General features: G+C 52.1%; 1 protein-coding gene across 3 annotated transcripts; it reads left to right on the top strand.

Annotated features, from left to right (window-relative positions):
- Positions 1-1,498: 1,498 nt before the first annotated feature.
- On the top strand, positions 1,499-27,665 carry LOC125745276 (cat eye syndrome critical region protein 2-like). Of its 3 annotated transcripts, XM_049017980.1 has the most exons (19): positions 1,499-1,792; positions 14,776-14,870; positions 16,042-16,225; positions 17,246-17,373; positions 17,504-17,590; positions 18,271-18,326; positions 18,472-18,632; positions 19,259-19,351; positions 19,442-19,598; positions 20,425-20,554; positions 20,953-20,990; positions 21,112-21,203; positions 21,304-21,430; positions 21,890-22,281; positions 22,637-22,786; positions 22,880-23,678; positions 23,887-25,087; positions 25,171-25,372; positions 25,504-27,665. In XM_049017980.1, exons 1-18 carry the CDS (start codon positions 1,673-1,675, stop codon positions 25,352-25,354), a joined length of 4,194 nt encoding a protein of 1,397 aa, XP_048873937.1. In that variant the 5' UTR covers positions 1,499-1,672; the 3' UTR covers positions 25,355-25,372; positions 25,504-27,665. The 3 variants fall into 3 exon arrangements, with proteins under 3 accessions (XP_048873937.1, XP_048873927.1, XP_048873918.1); XM_049017970.1 differs by having other exon boundaries at positions 22,640-22,786; positions 23,887-25,372; XM_049017961.1 differs by having other exon boundaries at positions 23,887-25,372.
- The last annotated feature ends 130 nt before the right edge of the window (positions 27,666-27,795 follow it).

Below are 27,795 nucleotides of genomic sequence, written 5' to 3'. Positions count from 1 at the left end.
TTTTATTTAAAACAAAGCTTTTAGACCATTTAAGTAGGCTATTTTCATACATTCAGTCACGAAATTACTGGAAATTGAATTGCATTACGTTGCAATCCATATGGTTAATGACAAGCGTACTGTACTAACAAATGCTTTGCGAGGAGGATGAAATTATGATTATTCCGAAATAAGCTTACTGTAGAGGCTGTGAATGTTTCTGCACTGCGCAACGCTATAGCAGATGAGCGGTTCAAAGACAGATGGATGCTTGTATACTGGAGGTGTATTTCAGGAGCACAAACAGCGATTGTGCAGGCGAAGTTCGTCCACCGCGGGCATCCTCACGCTCTGTCTCCTAGCAACATTGCGGTACAGCACGAGATGGAGTGTCCCCCGGGGGACGGGACCCCCATCACAGCATCGACTGAACAGTGACAGCTGTCTGCCACCAGCAGCACCAATGTTATTCCGTTAAAGTGGGTCAAATCTCAATCTCTCAATTGGTCTGCGGGATCCAGAGCATCACGCTGCACTGCGCGTTCCCACGTGTCATGACACGCGCTTAAATGCAGCGTCTAATTCATGATGGCTGGTTCGTTAATGACAAAGGGGTACTGTCTACCGACGGCCTGGGAAAAGATAAAACTTTTAATCTCTAGGAAATTTGTAGAAATTTTAAACTGTACGTACAGTAGATCTGGGAAAGTAACTACGCGTGCATTTAACTTTTCCAGCTACAGGGGGAGTTAAAAGCATGAGATAACGCGAAAAGAGGATGGGGCCACATTAAACTAATACACAAAGAAAGATAAAATTAATAAAACGGATAAACGGTCCGCCTTACCCTGCAGATTTGCGTGTAATTAGATGTTTTTGCAAAATAAAGTCGTTTGATATAACGGATTTATAACGGTTATAATGAACTACATTCCTGTCTAAAACATTGAAATGAGCACGTTTAAATGTTCATTAAACAACCATTTCGCAGTGCCACTGCAATAGAAGTAAGATAGACAGACAGCCAGACAGATAGACAGATAGATAGATAGATAGATAGATAGATAGATAGATAGATAGATAGATAGAAAATATCCTCCACACGCTTTCTGACTTGCACTGTCCCATCCCATCCCATCCCATCCCTTCCCATGATTCTGCCGCTTTGCAGGATATCTTCACATGAGCACAGAGATAAACCCACTTTCTTAGCCCCCAAACTCGCCCAGACCTTACGATCATTCCCTTTAAATGGGGAGCGACCTACCGCGCGCCGAAGGTAGCTACTGCCCGCGCTACTTTGTCAGGACAGTTAAAATGTCGACATTTTCAAAGTGGCAGATTACAGCAACCACTCTCAGATAAACACACCGCAGAGTAACAGGATGATAATGAAGAATATAAGGATGAGAATTTAAAGTGTCTTACTGACATATTTCGCTTGGGCCACCAGACCCCCCCCCTAGCTGGAATTGGTAGCGCCCCCCCATCTGTTCCCTGCTTGTGAAATTTAGATTGAAGCAGATCGCAGCTCTTAGGGTTGCAATGGCAACTGGCCGGATGGAAGGTCAACAACAGCAACTTTGTTTCATCTGAACAAGTTTATACCTTTAAGCGGCGTTAGGCGCGTTAGGCTGATGCTGACCCGCTCTTCTGATGTGAGAGACCAAGTTAGAACACTTGCAGTTGGAAGATGTCCCAGGGATGTACAATTTCTGTGGAAGAGATCCAGTCTTGGTGGGAAGTCCCCGCCATAGCGCACTTTTGCTCGCTGTTCAGGACAGCATTCAATCTTCCAGACTTTGAAATCGAGGTAAATCTGATGTGTTAATTTGCTCTTTTCTATGGATATTTTCGCTTCACACATGCACGTCGCTCCTCTCCTATTCACTCGCCCCTGAAATCGTGAACGAGCCCACGATTGAACAGTTTAGAACTTCTGATTTTGTTTGCTAGCCGTAGTTAGCTAGTTGGGCTAATTATTTTACCAGCCAGAACCAGTTAATGATAGTCTTCTGACGATCGCAGCATAACGTATAGATGGTATTAATTTGGATACGGGCGATGCTGCGGGCATTTCGCGTTTGAAACGTGATTTCTGCGATTTCTAAGCGAGGGCTTCACTCGCTGGATGCGCTGCGGCCATGTGCTTCAGCGGCTCCCGTTTGTTTTCGTTTTTTGTTCATTGCTGTTTTTGTTTGCAGTCAGGAGCGAACTGGCAAAATATTTACGCCGCAATCGGCAGTTCCGTAGGTTGCATTCATATGGCAGGAGTTTGTCAGGATATTTAAGCTAAATTGTTTGTGTTATTCCGTCACGCCGGACGGACAAATGTTCGCGTTTATCTCGCAGTTATTTACTGCCAGAGAATGGAAAGCGATCGGCTGCCGCTTGTCTATTATTTCCTAGAAAGTCGCTCTTTTTTTGTTGGAATTTAAGGGGGAGAAAATTTCAAGTTCACTACAGGAAGGGCATTTTATTGTTGCCAGTCTATATGCCCCCAGTTCGGGCTTTGTTACATTCATGGTTAAAAATATACGCCGTCATGTTCATCCGACGCGTACTTTGACTTCCATTATTTAATCTGCTGTAATTTATTTAAGGCTGAACCAAGTTCAGATGTCGGAAAGGGTTTATTGGAGCCGGCGTGACACGTGTGGTATTATTTATGTGCAAATAACTTGTGTAATTCATCATGCTTCTGCGCGTCCTGTATTAAAGTCATCATTATGAATCCGGTATATCGCTGTTGGAAGTTTAACCAGGCAATTATCCCGGATTGCTTTGCCTGAAACGAACTCTGTTAGAGAAATTGAGCTTGTTTGATCTTTCTAAGAGTAATGGGACAGGGGAAAAATGATTAAGGTCAACATCATGCATCAACACCCCCCCCCCCCCCCCAAACAGCCCATTCCTCCTCTTTGTTATTGGGGTGAGGGGAGGGGGCGCGACCACAGGCTGTTTTTTTTTCAGTTTGGGAGAAGTTGGAAGTCCCTTGCTTTGTTAATAAGCTTGCGAGATCTTTGCAGCGTCGGCTTTTGTTAGGATGGTAATCGGCGGCCATCCAGGTCTGCCTACATATTGATATGCCAAATTAAATGCGCAGGTAGCCGTTTTAACTTTGTTGTCCGGGCTAGTGGGGGATGGGGGGCATCATGTTTTTCACGATGGTTTGCTTTCCCGCCGTGTCGTCTTCTGTCGCCCCCGATAAAGGCTTATTTAACTGATAAAACTAGTGATCGCGCTTTAAGGGACCTGTTTGGAGGATCATCTTAATCTGATTAGTAGGATCGCTCATCCAAGGTGACACGCAACGTTCAAAGCAAATTGAATGTCGTCGTTTATCACTGTCAGCCTTGTTTACGTTGCCACTTTGTCAAAAATACGCCTCTTTTGGCCATAAGCGAACAACACGGGCAGCTGCCGTTACGCGGTAACGGCGGTAATATTAAGTCAACAGCTTCTCCTCCAACACCTTATTTATAAAGCAGCACTTTTGCCAGGGTCACGATCTCAAAATCCGCGAAAAAAAAATGAAACTCTTTCCCCAGCTGGTTATAAGGTATTAAGCAACGGCATGAGTAAAACCTGACCTTACACAGCTGTAGTATTAAAGTGCCGTCCTGGAGGATAATGCCAATGGACTGATAATCGGGGGTGACGACAGTAAGACACATTCCGACACATCTGGGCGTGTAAAGGCCGTAAAGCACAATCTTTTATCCCCTAAGTAGGAATGCCTGGCCGCTTACTCGTTAGTTTCCATCATGTGACTCTGTCTGTCCATCACCAGGACAGTATGGCGAACGGCTGATGTATCTGCCTGCCTGTCCTCCTCTGTCCTTTAATTTCACGAAACCTCATTAATACCCACGCAAATGTAATTTATAAAGCTAAATTACTACGCTTGGTAATTACGCGGATACAGTCACCTGGTGGTCTTCCTGATTGACGTGAGCCTGGGAATATGTGTACCGAAGATTGGTTTTATTAAAACGGTCTGTATGCGATTTCCCCATTATCTCAGATTTCATAAAATGCTGTAAAGCTGCTTGTTCCCGTTCTATGCTGACTTTTCATGCTTCCTTTTGACCGCTTGGCTGGAAATCTGATCTCAGGCAGGTTTTTACAGGCGCTGACTTGTCAGTTGTGGTGTTTGTGGGAAGGCTGAATGGTCATTTTGTTTTGGACACTACCATGTTCCTGGCTGTGGGTCACATGACGCACACACACGCGCACACACACATATACGCACGCACGCACACTCTCACAGGAGAAGTTAACACAGGCCCTCTGAAAACCTGCTTTTAGACTGATGTTCTCTGGGGGTGGGGGGGTTGCCGACACTTAAAAGGATGACACTGCTTCACCATTAAAAAGCAGGCGGTGGGGGGCTCGCCTGAGTCAGCGCCGGGCCCCTGCTGGTGCCTTTGACACATTCATCACTGTCGCTGAGGCGCGATTGATGTAGTGGGAAAACAGCGGAGAATTTTCTTTTATTACGGGGGAGATCCACGTGCTGGCAGGCATGGGGGGGGGGTGGACTTTCTGGCAAGCTCAGATCCCTCTGAGGAAGAGATCTGTCTTTCAGCAATGCTGAGGAGTTTGCCCGACACATTTCCTTAGTCTGAATTCGGTCATGTGATTTTAATGAAGCATCACGTGATTGGCTGTTTATAGACCTAACATACATCTAAATAGTTGTCCTGTAAATAGCAGGAGGCTGGCTCAGTGAATAACGCTGAAATCCAGGTCTAAGCGGATCGGATTCGCCCCATAGAGGGGCGGCCATCAGGCGATTTGGGGTAGGTGACCGCAGTAGGACATCGCCTCTGTCAATGATCAACCGGGCCGGGCGAATGAAAGCAGGGTGTCACATGGGGGAAGCAGAAGGCTGTGGCCTCTCCTTACTTTCGCTCTGAAGTGTAAATTACCAGCTCGCTCTTTCTGAAGATGCGTTTTACCGCTTCAGCAGCTAGGCATGGGCCTTAAGCGCCTTCTCCTTTTTATTTAGGATGTTGCACGAGCCTTAAATACTGGCTTGAACCTACAGGCTGTGATAATATGATTTCGGTCCCTTTTTTGGAGAGCCTCTCCCCCCACCCCCAAAAGGCTGTTTGATGACAGCTGTACAGCCCCGTAACCCTGGAAACTCCACCCCATCCACGAAGGCCTCTTGCCTTGAGCGAGCGCGTTGTTGTCGGAGTCCTTCGAGACCCTGCTCCTCAGTTCTGGCTTGTTTACATTGCATCACGCGCTGTGCTGGCGTGCGGGAGTGATGTGCCGCGTGACCCAAGCCTGGGCCGAGGTGGTTGTGCTCTTATCGATCTGCTTCGTTGTCCTTCAGCTGATGGCCAGTGATTGTGAAGGTCGTGAGAAGTTGTTGGTTCTTGCTGCCATTCCTTGCATGTTAATTCTGTTTATTTCTTTAGTGCAGGGTTTCCCAGCCTGGTCTTTGGGGACCCAGAGACGGTCGATGTTTCTGCTCCATACTGGGAGCTGGGAGGGAGCAAAAACATGGACCGTCTGCAGAACCCCGAGGACCGGATTGGCAAACACTGCTGTAGTGGATTCTGGGTCTTACTGTAGAGTTGTTTTGCTTGTTGAGCAAAGGCTTGCAAATCACTACTTGGTCATCTATCTATGACCCGTCCAATGTCAAAACCTCGGCCAGGTCCTTCTGTGTTGGGGAAGATGGTGGCACAGGAGGTAGTGCTTTCGTTCGGCAACTGGAGGGTTGCAGGTTCGAGCCCTGGTTCCTCCTGACCCCATCAAAGTGTCCTTGAGCAAGACACTGAACCCCAAATTGCTCCCGGTGAGCAGGTTGGCACCTTGCATGGCAGCCTCCGCCACCGGTGTGTGGATGGGTGAATGTGAGGCATGAAATGTAAAGCGCTTTGAGTACTCGTAGGAGTAGAAAAGCGCTATATAAATGCAGTCCATTTACCATTTCTGCTGTGGAGAGCAGACCCTTTGTGTCCGGGGAGAGTATTTTTCTTGGTGAGCCATGCTGCATGTTGTGATGTTGCTGGTCGCCTTCCTCAGGGAAGGAAAGTTCTTTGGGGTGATTTTGATCTCCTGTCAAATGGCTCCACTACCTTGAATAAATATTTCCCAGCTGTCTTGGGGTATCGATCCTGTGGTGATGCGAGCAGAGTGTTTGTACCCGCCGCCCCCTGACGTCCCGCTGGGCAGATCCCACTGGCGGCCATAGCTCCTGCATTCCCGTACTTCCTGCCTCTGCATTCCCCACGGGGTTTGTTGATGTCTGGGCCCGGCCTTGTCATTCCCAGACGCTTCCCGTAGGGAAAGCGATGTGTGATTCGCACGGGAGGCGCCGTTTCCCGCCTTTTCGTGCGGAGTCAGCCTCTGATTGGCTGGTTACCTCGCAGAGTGGTGGCAGGTTCCCCGGTGTGGACTGTGGGTCTGCCACTGTCTCCGCCTTTGTTCCTGTGGTTCCGGTGTGCAATAATAGCCCCCACCCCTTTTGGCCGATGTACAAATCTGCTCCTCAGACATTGTTCTCCATTTATACTCCAACATCTTTCCCGGAGACCCCATGCTCTGCAGGGTGAAGACGCCCCCCGGCAACCGGTTACATTGTCTGGGCCTAGCACGCTCTGTTACGTACCGTCGGCATGCAGAACCGCTGTGAGCCCGACCCCAGACTCCCTGGCCCGTGCCCGGTGCTTGTGGGGGGGTGGGTGGGGGGGGGGGGGGGGCTCAGCACACCCCGCCTTGCTCTTAACTACACTCTACCCGCCTGTGTCTTTGTTATCAATCTGACATCTAGGGGACAGGAATGGGAGTGGGGAGGGTTTGACTTACCTGTGGTTATTCTTGTATCTGCAAGGTGTGAGTAGGACGTGGGGGGGCTGGGTAATCTAAGGGGAAATGGATTAAACATCTGCCCAGAGTTATTCAACAGTGACTGCTCTTATGAAGCTCTCTGTCTCTCTCTCTCTCTGTCTCTCTCTCCCATACTCACTCACTGAATCACTCGTACCAGGGCCGAGTAAACCGGTTGTAGGGAGAGCTGGAGGCCCCCCCCGCATAAATCCTAAGCCGGCTGAGGCCCAGGGCCAGTGAGTGTGCTGTACATGCAGCACAGGCCTGGGCTCGCTGAATTCTGGGAATGACAGGCTCTCTCCCTGACCGCCTCTGCTTGCTTTGTGTCCCCGTTAAATCTCTGGGGGTGGGGGGCACGACTGCTGCACCTGTTAAAGCCCCTCCTGATTTATTTCAGTGCCATGAATGTGGCCCAACAGGCCTACGCTTCTGCTCTGAACAGAACATCTACCTCCCCCTGAAAGTGTCTAGAGGAGGGCCCCTCCTGCACCACACTCTAACAAAATGGGCTGTTCTCTGAATTTTCGCTCCTTCTCCTCCCCGTTGTGTGAATCCATGTTGTATTTTGGGCCTGACCTGCCCCCCCATCCCACCCAGCGGGGTGCAGACTCTGTGCCAGCTCTGGGTGCCCCGTGTTCATCCCGAGGCCCAGCCTGGCTCGGCCCTGGCAACACCATGACTAACACACAGATGGTGGCTCTCCCCCCCCCCCCCAGAGGGTGGAGGTGCCCTGGCTAGCCGCTGATGTCTGTCGAGGGTGCGTTTATGCTGGGGGGGGGGGTGTTATGGCTCCTGATTGTAAGGGGGATTTAGCCCCATTATGTTTGGGAGGGAGGGGCTGACGACAGCCTCCTCTCAAAACAATAAGCTTCCTGACGCATTGCTGATTAATGCTGTGCGAGATTTAGGGTTATTTTTAAATAAATGCGATACCCCTCCCTGCCCCATAACTTGGAAAGGATGTGCTCTGAGAGGAGGGGGTCCAGCCACTCCGGGCTTGGAGGCCATGGCTGAGGGCCGCCGTGCTTTTGGAAGGAAGTGAGCCGACCCTGCATGGCCTGTGAGGAGAACCTGCGTAACATACGGCCATAACTCTGAGTACCGTCTTCCTCTGTCCACCCTCCCCCTTCCAGAATCCATGTGTCTGGCAAACGACCATGGAACACAGTGGCTGTGTCACCCATGCGCACCCCCACACACTCACACACACACACACACACACACACACACACACACGTGCTCAGCTCTCTGGAAGCACCCTGCCACTGCCTGACGCCTTGTATCTTGGCTACGTGACACCTGCATGCACTGAGTTTGCATACACTTGCCCTGCATGCGTTTCACTGCTTTGTGCCCGAGCACCGTCACACATGCAGAAACACACCCACAGGCGCACAGACCCGTGCGAACGAACACACACATAGAAACCCCCACACACACACACACACACACACACACACACACACACACACACACAGACACACGTGCACACAGAAATCCTCATGTACAAACACACATTCACACGTTCCTGCTGCCTGCTAATGTTTCCTGATTATGCACAGTCACTCACATGTGCCCTCGCCATCTTCCCCAAACACTCAGCTCGATCCTAGCACCCTCGCTCCCCCCCCTCCCCCCTCCCCAGGCCTGACTGACAAGTGCGCACAGCGGTACGTGGGTGAGGGGCCGGCCATGAGCTGGGGTTTGTCCCAACTCTCCCCCCCCCCGTCCCCTCCATTGTTGGAGCTCCCCGCGGCTCCCCGTCTCCAGTCTGTGGCGGCTGTGCCCCCACCACTCCCAGGGATTCAGATTGTCGCGCACATCAGCGGAGCGCCGGGAATCGGAGGGAAGGCCGGCCTGCGTCTAAACCTACTTAACACCCGTCCCTGTAGTTAAGTGCTGATCCATTATTACTTCAGCACGCGTGCCAAGACAGAGTGCCTTTTCATCGTTGCCGGTTCACGACGGCCGTTCAGAAGTAAGAGGTCGCCAGAAATGTAACAAGGCTGTTTTATTGGTGCGGCGTTTGGTAGAGCCGGACCGGAACGAACTTCTGTTTGTTGAGGAGTCACCGATTGGGGTGGGGAGTTGGAAAGGGCTGTTTTGTTTGTGCATGTGATGCAATAACCTGTACGGAGCAGGTAAGGGGAAGACTATGGCTCCCTCAGCCCGCGTGGCAACCGACAGGAATGTCACCCCACAGGCCCGGGGGGAGCTGGAGGCACCGGCTCGGGGAGTGTGGGAGGAATGGGGTGTGTGTGCGTGACTGGGGGGGGTGTGCAGCACAGCAGGAACAAAGAACTGGAGCTGATCGGCTCATCTGTTCCGGGGAAGCTGGTCTTTTGTGGGGGAACATCAGTGGCTCTGTAAAATCCTTTTAGCGCTCTGGGCTGGCGGGGAGCTCCGAGCGAGCCGTTAGCCAGGCCCTCGGCCTGTGGCAGCCTACCTTCCTGCTCACCCCCCCGCGGGTCCCTTCAGACGAGCCAGCTGGGCCCCCGTGCGGATCCGCTTAGCCAACCCCCCCCCCCTTGTTTCCATGGTGCACGTGTCACCTGATGGCCTGGCAAAATCTCCTCGGGGGCATGGCCCCACCCTCACTTGTAACTTTGGGCCAATGTGACGGGACAGGCAGGCGGACTGTGTGCACGTGCCGCATACCGGCCATTATCTCAGCTGGTCCACACACTGCTTCCTCCTCATGGGACGTCTGTTCATTTTACCTGGAGCCAAATTCTGCTTTTTGCCTCTAAGCGGATTGACCGGTTTCGCGAAAGCAGCTTGATTGCCGAAAGGTCTTAGGAGTCTAACCTCTCTGCATACAGGCTGCCGTGAAGCGTTCCGAGCTGGTTTACATTGATCGCTCTGAGACAGGCTGTCCGGCTGAGCTGCTGCAGTGGAAGCCAGTTTGCAGATGGCCTGACAAATCTTCTGTAGCTATGGGAGAGGCCTGCTTGGGTCTGCTAGCCAGTGCACACTGAGCTCTGAATCGAGTGCTGGGTCTGTGTTCAGCTTCTCAGCCCCTTGACGGTCTTCACATGCCGCCGTTGACGTGGACACCTCCACACATGCATGCACCTGGCACATGCCGCCGTTGACGTGGACACCTCCACACATGCATGCACCTGGCTCTGACACTGGGACTGACCCCCCCCCCCCCCTCCCCAAAGAGGCTGCTGGGGTCTGACTCCTGATTGAACCCTTCACTGAACTGGAGCTCTTGGTTTTGGAAGGATGTAGAGAAAGACGTCCAGATGTCTAGTGAAGGCAGTCTGTGGAAGCTTTTAAAGTGCTCTTGTCCTGGTCAGTCCATTTCTCCCTCCCCCACACACACACACACACACACACACTCACACACACCGACATCAGGTCTGTGCTCTCTACCCAGTGAGGCATTCCAGAAAGTACCGGTAGGGGGGAGGGTGGAGCGCATGGACTGAGGAATGTACCCTATCTGGACTTCTTGCATTGTCCCCTGGCCCCTGCTTGACAGACGCTGCTTGCAGGAGAGATGCTGGATAGTGAGAAGCTACAAGGTTTCAGTAAACACCCCGCCATGTCCGAGGACGACTAGTGGGAGGTGCATGTTTCATGGGAGTGGCTCCTGACTGGTCCGGGGACGTCTGGTGGGAAGTGCACGTTTCTCAAGAGTCGGTCCTCACAGGTCCCAGAACTTCTGGTGGGAGGTGCACATTTCATGTGAGCGGGTCCCCACACGTCCCAGGACCTCTGGTGGGTGGTACACGTTTCTCAGGAGCTGGTCCCCGCAGGTCCCAGGACCTCTGATGGGAGGTGCACGTTTCTTGGGGGCCGGTTCCCATTGGTATCCCAGGGGTTTGTAGCTCACTGCAGCTGCTCTGTCTTGACCTGCCACCCCTTAAAGTTGATGAGATGTTCAGGTGGGAAGATCACTCATTCAGATTACAATGTGCTTCTTAAGTTTATGAGCGGCAGATTCCCCTGTTCTATAGGTTTGCCCGTAATTTGCACGACACGGAGTCTACATGCTTTTACTAATATTTCTCCCTACCGGTGCGCAGTTGATGATGCAGGTTATGAATGCTATGCCTTTGCTCCTCGGTGTAGATCTATAATTAGGGGATATTGGGACAGGGATGAAGCTCACTTCACTCTCAGGGTTACACACACTTCTTTGTTTCATCCTGGTAGCTGGAGCCCAGAAGCATTTATGTTGACTTGCTGCTTAAGGCTGCCTGCTCCAGGTCTGGTTTTGGTTTTGCCCTGGCCTGGCCTGGGGTGGGGTCCCCCCAGGACGGAGATCCCTGTTGTTTTTCTTCAGCTGTCAGTTGATGTTGAAGAGGCCCCGAGGAGCTAGAGGAAGGGGGTGGAGGGGGGGGGGGGTTGTTGTTCCAAGCCCAGCGGTGGGAGAGTGTAGCCCCCACATGAGCTCTGACACCCCTCCCCCCCTTTGCCAAATGTGTTGGTCCTGTGCCTCTGCTGTGCCCTGGGAGTGCTGATCCCGGGTCAGCCTAGCTCTGGGGCTGGCGATAGGAGCGCGGGGCACTTTGTTTATCCTCCTGCTCTGGCCTCTAACAATGGCTTCCGTTGGAATTGGACTCGGATATGGCTGCCATGTGGCCGAGCTTGTGGTGCTCGCCTGCCAGTCTGCATCTGCTTATCTTCACATGCAGCGTCCCTCGTCGGTGCCGCCGAGCGCCAGTGGCTCAGGGGATGCCAGCTTGTGTGGAGGTTGTTACCGTGGCTCTGTGTTCGGGTTTATGTTTACCCCCTGGGAGGGGTGGGGAGGCTGTGCTGGAGGGGTTTGGAGGCCGTGCCTCAGTGTGCGCTTGTGTGTGCATGTCTCGCTGTCTTTTGTATGGGGGGGAATGGGGGGGGAAGTGAGTAAATGTTACAGATGCGGTGAGTGCTTAAAGGCATTATGGGAACAGCACCATGAAACGAAACGCCTTCCTCCATTTCTCACGTTTCTTTTATCGCGAAGCATCAAAACTTTTCTCAGTTCTTTGTCTTTTTTTTGCAGTTTTGTTGGAGGTTAGGAATCGCGTCAAACTGCGAGCTGTCGGGGAAGCTCCCATGGAGGCATCTGCGTGTGAGATGTGTCCGCTTACAAATAAGGATTTTACAAACAACTCTGAAGTTTAAGACAATGTCATTATGGTTGTATGTTTAAAATATAAATATGAAAAATGTAGTATAGAAAACCTGTCGCCTGCAGAATATTATCCAGGTGCCCCAGGTGCAACCTCACAACGTTGACGGCACAAACCATGAGTGTTTCCTGTGTGGAGGCGATCTGGGCCATCCAGTGAGTCAGTAAGGCCACACACACAACCGCAGGTGCTGAGGGAGCCTGTTGAGCTCGCAGAGATGGAGGTTCCTGCTCATAGGAGCCAGTTAGGGGGTGGGCCTCTTTGTTCTAACAGTGGGCTGTTGACAGTGTGCTCCTTAAAGTATATATCCATGGAACAGACACACACACACACACACTCGTACGCACTTTTCAGCAGCTGAGCAGCATATTAAAGGTGGTCTGCCTGCTCTTAATTCTCACACTTATTCCCCCCATCCAGTGCTGGGTTTGAAGTCTGATCAAAGTGCTTATTACGCTGATGGGTGGACAGGCTGCCATGTGCTTTGGGGACCGATATGCGATGGCCGGTGTTCCTGGTGTCCTGGGGAAGAGGAAGCTGGGCTGTGACGGCATCCCTCAGACCATTAAGGAACCCAGACACTCCCAGTGTGCTCTTATACCTTGTTTCCACAAACACTGAGATGGTGCTGGTTCTTGTTTGCTGTCTTTTGATAACTTTTCAGAAAAGAACGGAACATGTTCTGTAGGTGCAACTGAGAGTAAAATAAAGGTTCATATGAATTATTTATTTTGATCTGTTTCGGACATGGTTTTTAATTCGTAATTAAGTCTAGCTAACAAATTCATCGTTTTCCGCAGAATAAACAATTTAACGTTCCTTTGCTAATAAACTGGCAAGTTGTCACTGCCAGTACCAGTATTAGACAAAACATTACGGTTATGGATTGAATTTTCCAGCTGTGTGGAAGATGTGGATGTGATGCTCCATTATACTTCTGCTGACGTTATGGTTACATGCTTTTTTTGGTACCATGCTAGACCCATTTTTTTCTTGCCCAGGGCCAGTTTTTTGCGGTGGAAATACAATGGAACCAGTTCCAGGTCGGGAAAATGCCCGGCACCAGCTCTAGTACTGCTCGTGGAAAGGGGGTAACTGTCTGACCTAGTGGCAAGGGGCTGCAGAAAGCCGCAGATCAGAGCCTGATGAGCGTAGTGGAGGCTCTCTGCTCCGGTTCTGAGGGCTGTTAATGAGCCAGATAATCACGCTTTTCCATTGCCACCAAGAACCACACTGTACCTGAACTGTACCGCAAACTGACTGTTTACCATCGTAAATGATCTGAACTGCACCTGAGCTGTATCCACGCTGACATGGTGCCGCTTACTAGCAGGATCAAAAGCATGATCAAATCGAGCCGGGTGCGTCACCACCATCCTACTGGTCAAAATATAGGAATATACCAGTGATCTCCGTCAATGTGCATGGATCGTTTGAAGGAAAAAAGGGCAGATTGTATTACTCATCATTACATCACGGTGTTCTTGGAACTTGGAAATTTCCAGCTACCTAATTAAACGGTATTCTTCAACAGCTAAAAGGAATGGATTCGTAATGCAATTTTTCAGAAGTGAATGCTAATTCTGATAGCGTTTGATGCTAATATAACATGGTGATCCTACCAGACATGCTAGTTGGGATTAGCGCACAGTAAATCAGGATAAACACCATCTGAACGGTAAATAAGCGCCACTTCGGTCTTATGATGCTGTCGCTCTCCAAACCTGGCAACTGAACCGATCCATCTGCAGTGGAAAACCGAGGCAGGCAGGAACTGCACTGTAACTAGTGTCACTGCACTGTAACTGTTCCACAGCAGTATTTACTGCACGAACCTAGTCCGTGTATGTGCTTGATATTGTTCATTGTACGCCTCCGTGTGTCTCCAGTGGTCAGAATGGGCGTAAAACTGTGAGCCGTACATTTGTCAACGGCCGGCCCTAAGAGCTGAAGTTCTGTTTGTGAACGGCTATGTGTGATCGCTAGGCTATTGTTATTCCACTGATCGCCACTTCCTGTATCCGGGCCTCCCTCGCCAACCAGCAGCCTGGACAGAGAGCAGCCTTTGGGGGAGGTGGAGCCAAGGAAGCTGGGAGGGGCAGTATTTGGGGGATGGTGGGTGATCAAAATACACAAGTTTTCCAGGGTGTCGCTAGTACACAGCCGAAGGTTTGGGTGTATTTCAGCACCAGAGCAGAGGCTGCTCCTTGCCAGAGACCAGCAGGTAGTGATGAGAATAAGGGGGGGGGGATGGCAGGGTCTTGGGGACTGCCACGCCTCTGCTCTGTCATCGGGGGTGGGGGGATACTCGCCAACTTATTAACGCTTCATAAACGCTGAATGGGGGCCACACAATGCTGAACTTGAAGCTGGTCGTAAGCGCTGCCTGAGGGAGTCATGCCCACCGACATATGAATGCCGGCTGAATGAAGGTGTCCCCTTCTGGGCTCATTGTCTATGTCCTTACTAGTGACTTTTAGGGTTTGATAAAATTGATAGAAGTGCCGGATCTGTATTGACCCATGTTTTGGGTGCGTAGGGTGCAGGCTGGGCGAGGTGAGTGGGGACGAGCTCCAAATCGGTCACAGCTTCAGCTCTGAATGACGGTAAACGTGCGATGAGCTGAGGGTCCTGGGAAAGGCGCCCCCTGCAGCAGAGCTGAGAGAAAGCGTCTGTCGCTCCTCCTGTGCCCTTTTCAGCTGCCGCTCCCAGCGGGGTGTCAGTCTGCCTTTTAACAGATGTGCTTGGCGCTCCTCTCTCTGGGACTCGGGCCCCATCCCCCATTTCACGCCACCTCTGCTCTCCTCTGTCCTCGCAGGAGCTGGAGGAGGCGCTGCTGAAGCAGGACGGCGAATTCCTGGCTGAACTCATCGCCTCGCTGCTGCAGGGCTGCTATCAGCGCACAGACATCACGTGAGCACCCTGCCCCCCCCCCTCCCCAGCTGGCCAGTCTGTGCCGGCATCTGACAAACTCTCACGCTCTTTCATCCTGCTCTTCTCCCCAACACCTCTTTTTGTTCCACACTGAAGTTTGACTACGAGGTTCAGGAAACGACTATAGGTGTTAAGCCTTTACCTCAATGCTTGTGAGAAGCTTCAAAACTCTGCTGCATTTTGTTATTCCGGGTTCTGGAGGACAGGATGTTTGTGGCTAATATCCTGAAGATCAGATTGGTTCAGAAAACCTCTGTGTGACTCTGGTATCCACACATTCCCTCTCTGTTCCCAGTCTCGTGGAAGCAGGGTGGTGCTTTTTGGGCAGGACACCTTACTGGGTCAGACAGCTGCTGGCATTACCCATGTAGCTTAGGTTCCCCTGGTCATTCAGGAGGTGCTTCTTTCATCCGCACGCGTTAAACGCCCAGTCGGAGAAGAGCTGGGGGGTGGGGGTAGGGGTGGGGGGCGCAGCTCTGAGAATGCTCGCTGCTCTTTCAAAATAAGCCATTCTCTCTGCCCCACTGCCCCCCTGCGCGCCCCTACCCTCGCGCTTGTACTAACCCCTGCCCTGAGCCCTTGTTTCTGTGCATTTGAGCAAGAACTAAAGGTCTTTGCGGGTCCGAATGAATCAGGCCGGGCTGACCTGGAACCAGCACAATTACCCGACCCACAGGCAAACTATAATGGGCCCTGACCCAGTACGAAAGAGACGGCTCTCGCCACGTTGCAAGGAGCCTCTACAGTATGGCAGCATAAATTAGACTTTTATTAGGCTCCCACAAAGGCGCCAAAGGAACTCGCACATAATGTGTGTTTTCTAAAACAAATACCTTGAAAGGGCGCCATTTGCAAATGAATGTGTTGTGTTTCCCACCCAGTGGATGGCTCAACATTAATGGTCCCACGGTAATGTTAAACACCAGTTTGCTCTGATGGATTTTCTCTCGGGAACAAGAGAAGGCATCCATTTTGTTGTAGATCGTAGACACTTGGAGGAGTTCTGGGTATTCCTAGAAAACACTTTCTGCAGAATCATGTTGACTTGGGCTGTGTCTCGCAGTGTGGCCCATATCGGTGACCCAGTTACTCCTTGTCGCTTCCTCTGGCTATTTGACACACGGCTTAGCTCTGTTCCTGCTCCCCTCAGACCCCAAGCATTTAGCAGTTACCTTGATGACATCATCAACTACCGCTGGGAGCTGGAAGAGGGGAAGCCCAACCCCCTACGACTGGGCCCCTTTGAGACTCTGCCGACTCGCACGCAAGTGGAGCTGCTTCACCGACTCTGCGACTACCGGCTGGATGCGGCCGACGTCTTCGACCTGCTCAAGGTAAGTGCCCAAAGAGCAACGCAAGTGATATGGAATTCCTTTCGGGGCAGTGCGGGGTCAAGTGGGTAGATGACTCCCCAGGTAAAATGGTGAAGTTAGAACAGAGCTGTGATGTGCTTGCAAACATTCTCTTAAAACGTAATTATTAAACTTGTTGGTCAGAATGGATTACTAATGTGACCGAAACACATTTACTTATCCTGAAGATATTGGCAGGCACGTGTTGCTATCTTGTTGCTGTGGGTAAACACTTGTATACTGGTTTACACAAACCTGTCCTCCAGCCGTCCTTTGGATTCCATCTGTGTGCATGGGTAGCTTTCTCTTATCGCTTTCCAAGGAAAAACATCTCCAAAAATCCTTTATTTTTTGAGCAGAAACTACTTTCCAAAATAAACCTAAAACAACATACTGAGAGGCCATTGGCACCACAAATGGAAACCTATCTTTAAACAGCAATCCGTGATCTGCTCAATGTTTTAAATGGACCTATATGCATCTGTGTCAAAATACAAATTAATCTCACTTTGCATTCATAGTTAACAATTACATGAGCTAGCAATCTAGCTGTCAACGTTATGTTGTTGAAGTTAGCAATATGAAGTACTCCTTACGAGCAACCATCATGAATACAAGTATTAACTAGTACAAACATAAATGCTAGTTAAACTGATGGCTTAATAGAACATCTATTCATTGGTTAATGGCATGACAGACACTGTCAGTAGACCAAAGAATGTGCACATTTCATTTTTGGTTAAAAAAAACTTTCATAATCGACAAAAAAGTGGAGATATGCAGTTTTCATCAGACAACGGCAAAATGTTCCAACGGACTAGTCAGTGGTTATTACGGAAGAGGATTAGGCCACGATGAAAACATTATTTGAATTCTGACTTTAATCTCAGAATTCTGAGAAGTCTGAATTCAAATAATATTTTCATGGTGGCCCTAATCCTCTTCCGTAGATTTTGAAGTTCACTCTTCCCCCCCCCCCCACCCACCCCCCTCTTCTCCCAGGGCCTGGATGCAGACAGCTTGCGGGTTGAGCCATTGGGGCAGGATGGAAGTGGCGCCCTCTACTGGTATTTCTATGGCACACGCATGTACAAAGAGGAGCCGGTTAAGCCAAAGCCAGGTGAACTCTGGTACGGAGGCCACACCTTGGGGTGGAGAAGTAGATAGCACTGCTGTGGGACATTGCGTCATACTGCGTCGATGATTTGTATCGAGGTATTCTGATAAGGTGATTAATGACTGGTTGACATACCTCAACAGCGAGGTACCTGAAGTCAGGGTGCCGGAGAAGAGGAAGAGAGGAAGACCGCCAAAGAAGAAGAAGCTGGAGGAAGAGAAGCGGCTGAGGTAACGCCTTGCTGGACAGACGCCCTGAAACATTGTACACTACATGGCCAAAAGTATGTGGACACCAGCTTCTTTGGTTCCAAAACCCAGGATGATATTATAAGGTTGGTTGGTTCTTTGTTGCTATAATGACCCCTGGAAAGGCCTCCCGTTAGATGTTGGAACATTGGTGGTGGCATTTGCAGCCATTCAGGTTGGTCATTGCTGTTGGATGATCAGGTCCCTCATATATGTCCAATCAGTTTGTAATTGAACTTGCTCCCAGATGTTCACACTTCATAATCACTTCCCTTGCGGTTGACCACGGCAGCTCTAGCAGGACAGAAATGTGGTGAACTGACTTGCTGGAAAGACGCCGTCTAATGATGTCGCCAAGTGGAAGATCACTTGCCTCTACTGTTGAACCATCCATTCTGTCGTATATGTTTGCTGCAGGAGATTCTGTGAAACCGTGTAAACAAACATACACCAATGTTCACTGACAGACGTGTCCACATACTTTTTGATATATAGTGTCGCTTAAAAACGCTTCTCCAAATCATCCTTTGGGACCTTGACTCGCAACATGTCTGTCTGCACTTCTTGATGTTCAAATCGGAGCTGAACGTCAAGGAAGCGTAGTGTTAAGGAAGCGTAGTGGGCATGGCGACTCAGTGTGCGGTGTGCCCTCTCGTCCTCAGCGAACTGAACGCCGTGGTGGAGGAGAACGGGGTGGACCCTCTGCGGCTTGGCTCGGGTTAGTCAAATGCCTCATGGTTTCCTTGTTGAGGTTCCTTATTAATAATTTTTATATAGCAGTTGTTGACAAAAAGGAAGAAACGCTGGGGTCAGCATTTGTGATGGTGGTGCCACGTGCTGATTATCCTGACTTTCTCCTGCAGAGCGGGAGCGAGGTGCTTGGTCTCTGGTGTGTGACACAGAGGAGGAATGGGTCAAGTTGGCCGACAGCATCAAGGACAAGTCCTCTCCCCAGGACCGGCATCTCTACCGCGTCATCAGCCAGAACTTCCTGCCGGAGATCAGCAGCATGATCGATCACAAGGTGCAGCTTGCAACAGCCTGCAGTGATGAAGTGGGCACGGTCCCATGGCTGCCCGTGTCTATCCGGAACTCTCAGGTTCCATTATCTCTTGGGTTGTCTGGACCCAAGACTGCTTGAGGCACTTCATAATCGATGTTCTCCTGTAGAACCTTCAGGAACATTGAGATGATTAGGTTTGGCCGTGTGATTAGCAGACCTGCTATATTGCCTTCGTGAACAGTGGTGGTGTTATGTTCCAGTTCCCATGCCTAGGAGTCTGTGGTGGGAGAGCAGGTCATTTGTACAACTCTCAGTAACGCAGAGTGAACTTACCTCTCTGAAGTTATTGGTTCGTTCCACACATTGAGTCTGAGGTCACTGTACAGTGGTACTACTCCAGTAAAAATTCAGTGGTTTGGTAAATGGACTGTGCTTAAATAACAGCTTTTTTTAATGTTATGTGTCAGGATAATAATTGCACGCCCCTTGACTTCCCTCCAAGTCCTTCAGGAGATAATCACTATAATTAAGGCTTGGGTCGCATCAGGCGGGTTAGTGCCCAGGGGTATGACCCCCACAAACTCCCCAGGTCATGCTGGAATGGTATGGTCTGCCCTGTGTGACCCTGAGCCGCTCCTGCACTGCAGGAGAAGGAGCAGCGAGAAAAACGGCTGGATTCCACACCTCCACACAGCTCCTCCCAGCGGCTGCCGGCAAAAAACGAAACCCGCAAGGAGGAGGTGAGAGGAAGCCTCTTAGTGGCCCCCGCGGTGGAAGAGGAGGTGCTAGGAGACATGGGCACTGACATGTGCATGCATGTGTGATCCCAGGAGGACCAGACAGCCACCGTGCGGGCAGATCAGCACAGGCGGAAGGAGGACGATGCGGATCGGCAGGCTCTGCTGGCCGAGCAGCGCAAGGAGGAGGAGAGGATGGTGCAGGAGGAGCGGGAGCGTGAAGAGCTGGAGCGGGTCAAAGCCGTGGAGGGTGAGCTTCGGGCTCTGGAGGCCCTTTGGATCCTGGGGAATATCCCTCACTAGATCAAGGCACTTCAAATGAGGCGCTTTGGCCCCTCTACCTCATGTAGAGTTAGGGTACATCCAAAATCACATACTTGCTTGCTAAGTAGTAGGCAAAATATAGTATGCAAAGTGCAGTATGTCCAAATCCACAGTCTGGATGAGAGTACGTGAACGGTACTCAGACGACATACTACATTCTGCCGAACTTTGATAGATGAGGCAGTATAGATCACGCAAGGCCACTGCTACTGCAGCGAGAAATGAAGAATGTCACTTGCTCAAATTTTTGTCAAGATGGCAGAGAAAAACCCTGTACACATTTAAGTAGAAAACAATACCCTGTTATACAAGTTGCTTTTTTTCTTTTTGCTGGGGTCAAGCTACATCACTACATCACGTTGCGTAATATACAAGATGGCCACAGCAGTGTGTCCGAGTGCGTGCATATTATTCACATGCGGACATGCAGTATGTACTACATTAATGGTTGCGTAGCAGCCTTCTGATGAAATTTAGTATGTACTGTGTAGGTATGCCATTTTGGATGCATCCTTAGCGAAGCTTAATTGGGGGTGAAGGTGAGGCCTGACTTTAGGTTCAGGCAGCAAGTTCTGTAGGGAAAGTGAGATGGTCCACCCTGGTCCTTCTGTAGAGATGCTTATGCCCAAAGCCACTTGTCAGGGTTGGATAAGCGGCGACTGCATCAAAGTGCCATTATCAGCGTGTCATGGCCGCTGGCCCTGCGCCCTGACATCCGCCTCCGACGGCGTCATCCTGTGTCCCGTCCGCAGAACGCGCCCGTCGACGGAAGCAGCGGGAGGAGAAGGCCTGGCTGCTGTCCCAGGGCAAGGAGCTTCCTCCAGAGCTGCTCCATCTGGAGCCGCACTCGCCCATCCGTCGGGCCCGACGCACCAAGGAGTTGTAAGGGCTCTCCGCCAGTCTCTTGCCTGAGCTCGCTATGTCGCCGTGGCCATGGTTACCACTAATCCACAAATTTACATGACAGCCCCGCCCCCCCCGCATAAATCCATGTGACCCCCATCCCCCATGATAGCTGTGGTACTAGTTACCCCTGTAATACCAAGTCCTGGTGACCTGCAATTGCGTGAGCTGGTTCTCATTTAACCCCAGAAATCAGCCACTGACTAATGTTGATCTGAGCTTCTAACCTGGGTTGTTGGATAAAAATCTGATTTTAAATTAAAACTCAAAGCTACCGTAGTTTCCTAAGCTGTTAATGTCCATGTTTGGGGTTCGTCAATGAATGTGGCATCTGATTTACTAGATTTTCTTTGTTTGATCTTTCGTCTGCACTTTAGCTATGAAATCGATGACGATTACACAGCACTGTACAAAGGTATGACGGAAACCTCTCTTATAATGATCATGTATCCGTGTGACGTCATTTTTTTTCTTTTTTCTTTTAACCTGCTGTTCATTGGATGAGGGATTCACCTTAATTTCTGATTGGTCTCTAGTGCTGGAGGCTCTGAAGGCCCACAAAGATGCATGGCCCTTCATGGAGCCTGTGGATGAGTCCTACGCCCCCAACTATCACGAGATCATCCAGGTGAGCGTGGGAGACCGGCCACAGCCCGCACAAACCTAGGAGACGTGAATGAAGTAGCCACTAGTCCTTATTGGAGAGAAACACTGCTTGTTATGTGCAGAGTCCAATGGACCTATCCACCATCGAGAAGAAGCTCAACGAGGGCGAGTACATCGCCAAGGACGAGTTCGTGTCCGACGTAAAGCTGATGTTTGAGAACTGCCAGGAATATAACGGGGAGGACAGCGGTAAGACTCGCCGCACTCGGTTCTCTGGGTTACTGGACGTTGACTTGGGCAGATGAGGGCAGCTTGATTTGGCTAAAGGTCTCTGTGGAACGTGGGTCTGTAGGCCATGTGACTTTGATTAATGGAGAGCGAGTAGATGGTCCTGTGAACTGGAGCCAGGCTTGGTGGGGGCTCTGCCGAGAGGCATTCCTGCCCGGTCCCTCTTAGGAGCCTCTGTGGAGCCAGTCATCCGTCTGAGGGCCTTCTCAGGGGAGGGGTGTGGGGGTCAGAGGTCACCATGGGGCCCCCTGACCTGTTCAGTGATATACATATGCTGAAGAAATGAAGGCCTGTGTGTTTCTAAGTGTGTAACACACTGAGAGAGCTCTGGTTTTTCTCCAACAGTCTCATGGGTGTAACACACACACACACACACACACGTGTGCATAGACATTAGCTCCACCCCTTGTTATTTCCTAGAATACACCATGATGGCTGAATCCCTGGAGCGATGCTTCGCTAAGGCCCTGCTCAAGCACTTCCCCTCGGAGGAGGGAGACACGGACGAAGAGTTCCATATCAGCAGTGAGGACAGGGAGCGGCGGGAACGCCGGAGGAGCCGAGTCCAGCGCTCAGGCGGACAGGCGGCACTCGACAGCCTGACCCGTGCCGCAGAGAAGCCAGCCCGGCGCCGGAGGGACTCCCAGAGCGGGAAAGGGGGCCCCCCTCAGGAGGAACACCGACGAAAATCCAGCCCACCACCCCCCACCTCTCCGTGGTCCAATGGGCCCCTGAGAGGTCCGCCTTTCCAGGCGGGACAGCCACGTCCTGGAGCTGAGGTCGGGCCCAACCCCTATCGTCCAGCACAGATGGTAGGTGCCACCTTCCCTGGGGGTCTCATGGGGACCATCACATTCATGCTGTCACAGGGGGGACACCGGCACTGGGGGGGGGTTAAAAATTACACATTAGTCAGAGAATTATTGGTTAATTTATTTATTTATTTATTTATTTTTTATTAAGACTGTCCCTGACATTTGTTTTTATATCCAAATTATGTGGTTTGGCACAATAATGAAAAGACTGCAGACAGGCTGACGGTGCCACCTTGTGGTGGGTTGCTTGGTGGCATGCATGGTGCTGATGATGATGATGATGATGATGATGATGATGATGATGATGATGATCCATACCTGTTGGCTCTTCCTCCTGCCCTTCTCCATGAAGCAGCAGCTCCAGCGGCCGTCTGGCCAGCGCTTCATGTTCCGCGGGCAGAGACCACCAGACCCGCAACCTGGAGGGTTCAGACCAGAAGGCCTGGTGGGTTTCGGGCCTGGGGGGCCAAGCTCGTGGCACCTCCCCAGCTTCAACGTGCAGGTAGGGGTGTCGTGGGCATCTGTGGGCGGGGCCAGGGAGCTGGCTCACCTCTTTGGCCTCAAGTCGCTCATCCACCCCCACTGGCTCTTTCAGCACCCACCTGGACAAGAGCAGCACCTCGGCCCCCGCTTCCCGATGGACGCCAAGCCCCGGCCGCTGCCTTCGCAGCACCAGCCGCCCCATTCCTACATGGGTCCCACTCACGGCCCTTCGCTGGGTCCTCGGCCTATGGCCCTGCAGTCAGGGGGCCTCTGTAGCCCGGCACAGGAGGGCAGCTTGCACCCGGTGCATCGGCGTCCCGAGGGCCAGGTCATGCATGCAGGAGGAAGCCGCTACCCAGGTTCAGATGTCCCACCACAGCACAACTCGTTCACTCGCTTCTGCCCCCCTGTGGAGGGGATGCCCCCGGTGTGGTCTGGGATGGGCAACCAGGGACACGAGCGGCCGAGTGGCCCAGCCAATGAGGACCAGGGAAACCCTCCCCCCCAGCTGGCCTTTGTCTCTGGGGTGGGCCGGCCCCTTATGCCCCCCAAGCCATGGCCAGAGCAGCCCTCCAGGTACCCTGCCCTCAATGGGCCATATCGAATGCCTTCCGTCCACTCCCCAGGGCCTGTGTCACAGCGCCCCCCCGGGCCACCCCACGAATCACGCCCCCTGTTGGCGTCCATGCTGGAAAGCCCGGAAATGATTGCCCTTCAGCAGCTGTCTGCCTCCTCGAGGGCCCCCCCTGCCGGCCCCCCCCGCCAGCCCCTTCCCCAGCAGCCCCCGCAGGCGACCCCAGCCCCCGGCCTGCAGCCCAACTTGCCTCCACTCGAAATGCGGCAGCACGGCCTCTCCGGGGACAGCGGAGGTGATGGCCGGTCCACTGACGACCTGGACCCAGTGCCCAAAGGTAAGTCGGGGAGGGGGGCCGCGTGGGGGAATCAGCCCCTGGAGCAAGCAGGTCGCCCGTATCGCGCGCTAATTATTTTCACAGCGAGAGGCTGGTGGAATATTCATGAGCTGCACGGTGTCCGTCTGTTTTTTGGGAGGGGGGTGTTTCCTTCTTCCACAACAATAGGAAAGTTTCCATTTGCTTTCTGTGTCCCAAATCTCGCCAGGTGTGACCCCCGTCGAGCCTCCGGCGGCCATCCAGCCGGCCCGAGTGGCACCGGTGCCGGCCAAGCAGGAGCGCCGGTCCGTCCCGAGCCCCACAGAGCACCCTGACCAATCCGGCGGGGGCCTTCAGAGCCCGTCTGGCCCAGACGTGAACAGGCAGCTAGAGCGGGGGAAGGGAGAGCCGGCGCCGGGACACCCCCAGGGCACAGAGACATGTGACAGGGAGGGGAACCGCATGGCACAGCCTCCCCACCACCAGGCGTCCCAGAATGCACCGCGTCATGGTGCGGCTCGAAACCTGCCACATGCCGGACGGCCACCCACAGCCCCGGGCCATGCTGCTCCGCGGCCCCCCGGGCCCTTGGAACGTGGGGACAGGAGGCCAGGGGAGGCCCCAAACGGCAGCCCTGTTCCCCAGCAGCACACTGGGCCAGCCATGATGAGGTCACCAGCACCCCCCAATGGCCACTACGAACAGCCCACTTTCAGCCCAGAGACGCAGCATCCAGGCCACAGCAGGCCCCCACATGGCCCCCGAGGGCCAGCAGCATCTCACATACCCCCCCACCCCCAAGGGCAGGAAAATGGGGCCATGGTCCAGTTTGGCATGGGCAGTACCCCCCATGCACAGTACCGCCTGCCCGTCGGACGGTCGCTGCCCGCATCAAACCACCAGGCTTTTCCCAGCCAGCCCCTACAGCAGACTGTGAACCCCCACACCAGCCCTGCCCAGTATCCTTCCTATCACCGGCAGGGGGCGACGTATCCCTACCACATGGCCGCCCCTAGCCACCAAGGAAACTCAAATATGTTCCCGCCGTACCAGCAGACACACTACTACCCCCAGGCCCAGGGTGGCAGGCGGGGTGGCTTTCCGTCAGAGGAGTGGCATGCTGCCCCCTACCAGCCTTGTCACCCCGTGCCCTCCAACGCCTACGTCTCCACCAGCGTCGCCCCAAACGGCCCTGGGCACGTCAAGGAGAGCAGCATGTCCCCGGAGGGCGCGGGGGGCTCCTTGCTTTCCCCGAGCCCCCGGCCTGAGGGCCCGGCAGACACCCGGGAGTCCGGTAGCCCGGTGAAAGTGGCTCGCGTGGAAGGAGGTCCCGACCGATCCGAGAGCCCCAAGGAGATCCTGGACCTGGACAGCCACACCGCCATGGCCCGAGGTCGTTCCGGCCAGCCGCCCTGCGCCCCTGGCTTCCTGTACGACCCCCGCGCCATGCATCCTGGTATGCAGCAGGGCGGCGCCCCACCCCCCCACATGATGTCTCATCCTCCCTATTCAGCCCACCCATATCCTGGTGGTCACTATGCCCCTCAGCGACCCCACCCGCACCTGATGGAGGCCCTACAGCGCCCCCAGCACCTGCCTTACCCTGGCGGTCAGTCTCGCATGGCCCCATACAGACACCCTCAAGCTGGGGGCCACTTCCAGGGCATGATGGTCCCCCAGAGAGGCGTGGTGCCTGAACACTACCTTCACCCTGGGTAAGGGGAGCGCCGCACTATTTTTGCCACAGTTTATTCAGCAGATGCTACTCCAAACCGTAGATAATTCACCAGATGTTCCACATGATCAGAGGTTGAGGCTCTTCACCCCGCCCCCTTTCCCCCCACAGGCAGCAGAGGATGTGTGCCGGTTCGCCCAGGGATCACAGCGGCAAGCAGGGCGTGTGAACAGCCCCGGGGGAAGTGAGGAGGCGGAACTCTGCGTCATGCGGCCCGGCCGCGGCTTTTACTGCACGCCGAGTGAATGGAAGTGAAAGCCGCGGAGCTCCCTGCCTGTGTGCATGCGTGTGCAGTGCCCCAAGCCCTCAAGCAGGGCCACCAGCCCGTATTTACTGCATCTAGAGAGTTTTTTATCTGTGTCTTACTCCCCGCGGGAGCTTCTGCTTGCTGTTGAATGCCAGCCGTCAGTCCAGCACCCATCCAACACTGGAGCGGCTCTGTGGTCTCACTCAGGTCCACGACAGCCGGTACTTCTGCGAGTGCAGTGAATTCTGCGACTGCAGTGAACTTCCGCCGTATCTCAAGCGCCGAACCCCAGCCTCTTGGCCTTTTGTGTACTCGTTGAATGTATGAATGAAATATTGGCAGCATGGGGCCCCTGTGCGGACGCTCGGGCCCCTGTGCGGACGCTCGGGCCCCTGTGCGGACGCTCGGGCCCCTGTGCGGACGCTCGGGCCCCTGTGCGGACGCTCGGGCCCCTGTGCTGCCTTGCCTTGTTTTGACACAGTTGTGGTGTCCCTCCGATTTTGCCTTCACTGTAAAAACGTTAAGTCCGCCTGCTTCTGGGTACCACACTGGATAATGATACTTCAGATACTGGAATTAGTGGCCTTGGATTTATTTATTTTCTACCTTTCGTTCGACGCTTTGTATACACAGCGTACAACGTTAGTGTTTTTCGCTTCAGTTAAGGTGTACAAGTGGCCACAGACTACTTCACATTTTACATGATCTTACATGCATTGAAATCTGTCTCTCTGGCGTGTTCTTAGGTTTTTAAACTGAGTGTTTTTTTAAACTCTTGTAGCTGCTTGTATGATAAATGCACATTTCATTTAGGGTTTAGTCATATTGAGTAGATTTTTGCAAGCAAACACCCGCTTTTTTCAAGCTGAACGTCCTCAGGGTATAGTGTTAATACGGGTATTTTAAAATGACTTATTTGATGGATAACTCCACATCAGTTCATGCTGACGAGGTCCTGCTGGATTGTGTGTATGTATGTGTTTGTATATAAAATTTTATATATATATCTTCAGTCTACTGGGAGAATGACTGCTGTCTTCACCGGACGCTTGGTTGCGGTCTCTCTGCTCTGTAAAAATCCGGGGAGGTTTAAAGGTTAGGAGGGCCGACGTATCCTGGTTTAGGAAAACGAGGATTTCTGGAGGGGGACCACTGCATGGAGTGCTCCTCCGGGATCTGTCCGTGGAGGACCTCAGATGACTCCATGGTCTGGGAGTGTTTATTTCTCGTGTGAAAGTTACTGTGCTGTTAATGATCATTTCTGGACTGTGGCGATCCCTCCATGGCATTTTCATCTACCTCAGAGGCCTTCCGGCTCTCTCGCTTATCGCCTTGCCCCCGATCCCACCCTCGACCTCCCTCCTTGGCTCCACAGCCGCCCTGAGCCTCTCGGGGGGGGGGGCCCGCTCCCCTCCCCTCGCTCATGCAGGTGCCACAGGGTCTGAGCCATGCCTGGCAAAGGAGTGTCAGTTATTCTAAGTATTTGAAGATTCCTAGGACTTCAAAATGATAACTGAGAGGGAGAGCTGCAGTCTCTGTACCTGCAAACAGACGGTCCTTTGTGCGGAGTAAAGCAGAAACATTCAGAGCCGTCCATCATATGATATCCTTTTTTTTTAAGCAATAGTTGTTATTGGAGGTAAGTATGAAGGACATCAGCATTGAAATTGAGTTTTTGCTGCCACACGGTGGACACGCTGGGTATAACACCCAGGAGCCTGATCTCTGTTAGCGTTCTGTATTCATCTTCCCCTGCTGTTGTCTGGTTTGTCTGCACTAGGAAATGCTAGACTGGATTTAATGTGAAACATATTTATTTGTTCCTTATATTTTGTATATTTGGACTTGTTCTTAATATAAATGTGACTCTTGTTCAGTCAACATTTACCTCAGTAGTAGGATAAAAACACAAAATCCCATCTTTCCTGTGATGTTTACGAGTTCTTGACTGACATAGATTATTTTGGAAATGGACTGAAGTATTTTCTAAACTGTACATTTCTTAGAATAAATAACTTTTACACAATTTACGTGCTCTGCTTGGTCCAGTCTGGAGAAATCTTCATTGTTGTTCGTTTATTTTTTTATTATTATTTTTTTTTCTCTCAAATCAAATGGACTACATATGAACACAGACCCCTTATCACACATTAAAA

Source organism: Brienomyrus brachyistius, chromosome 1 (assembly GCF_023856365.1).
Source record: "Brienomyrus brachyistius isolate T26 chromosome 1, BBRACH_0.4, whole genome shotgun sequence".
NCBI lineage: Eukaryota > Metazoa > Chordata > Actinopteri > Osteoglossiformes > Mormyridae > Brienomyrus > Brienomyrus brachyistius.
Note: the sequence above shows the minus strand (reverse complement) of the source record. Positions and strands in the feature narration are given on the sequence as shown.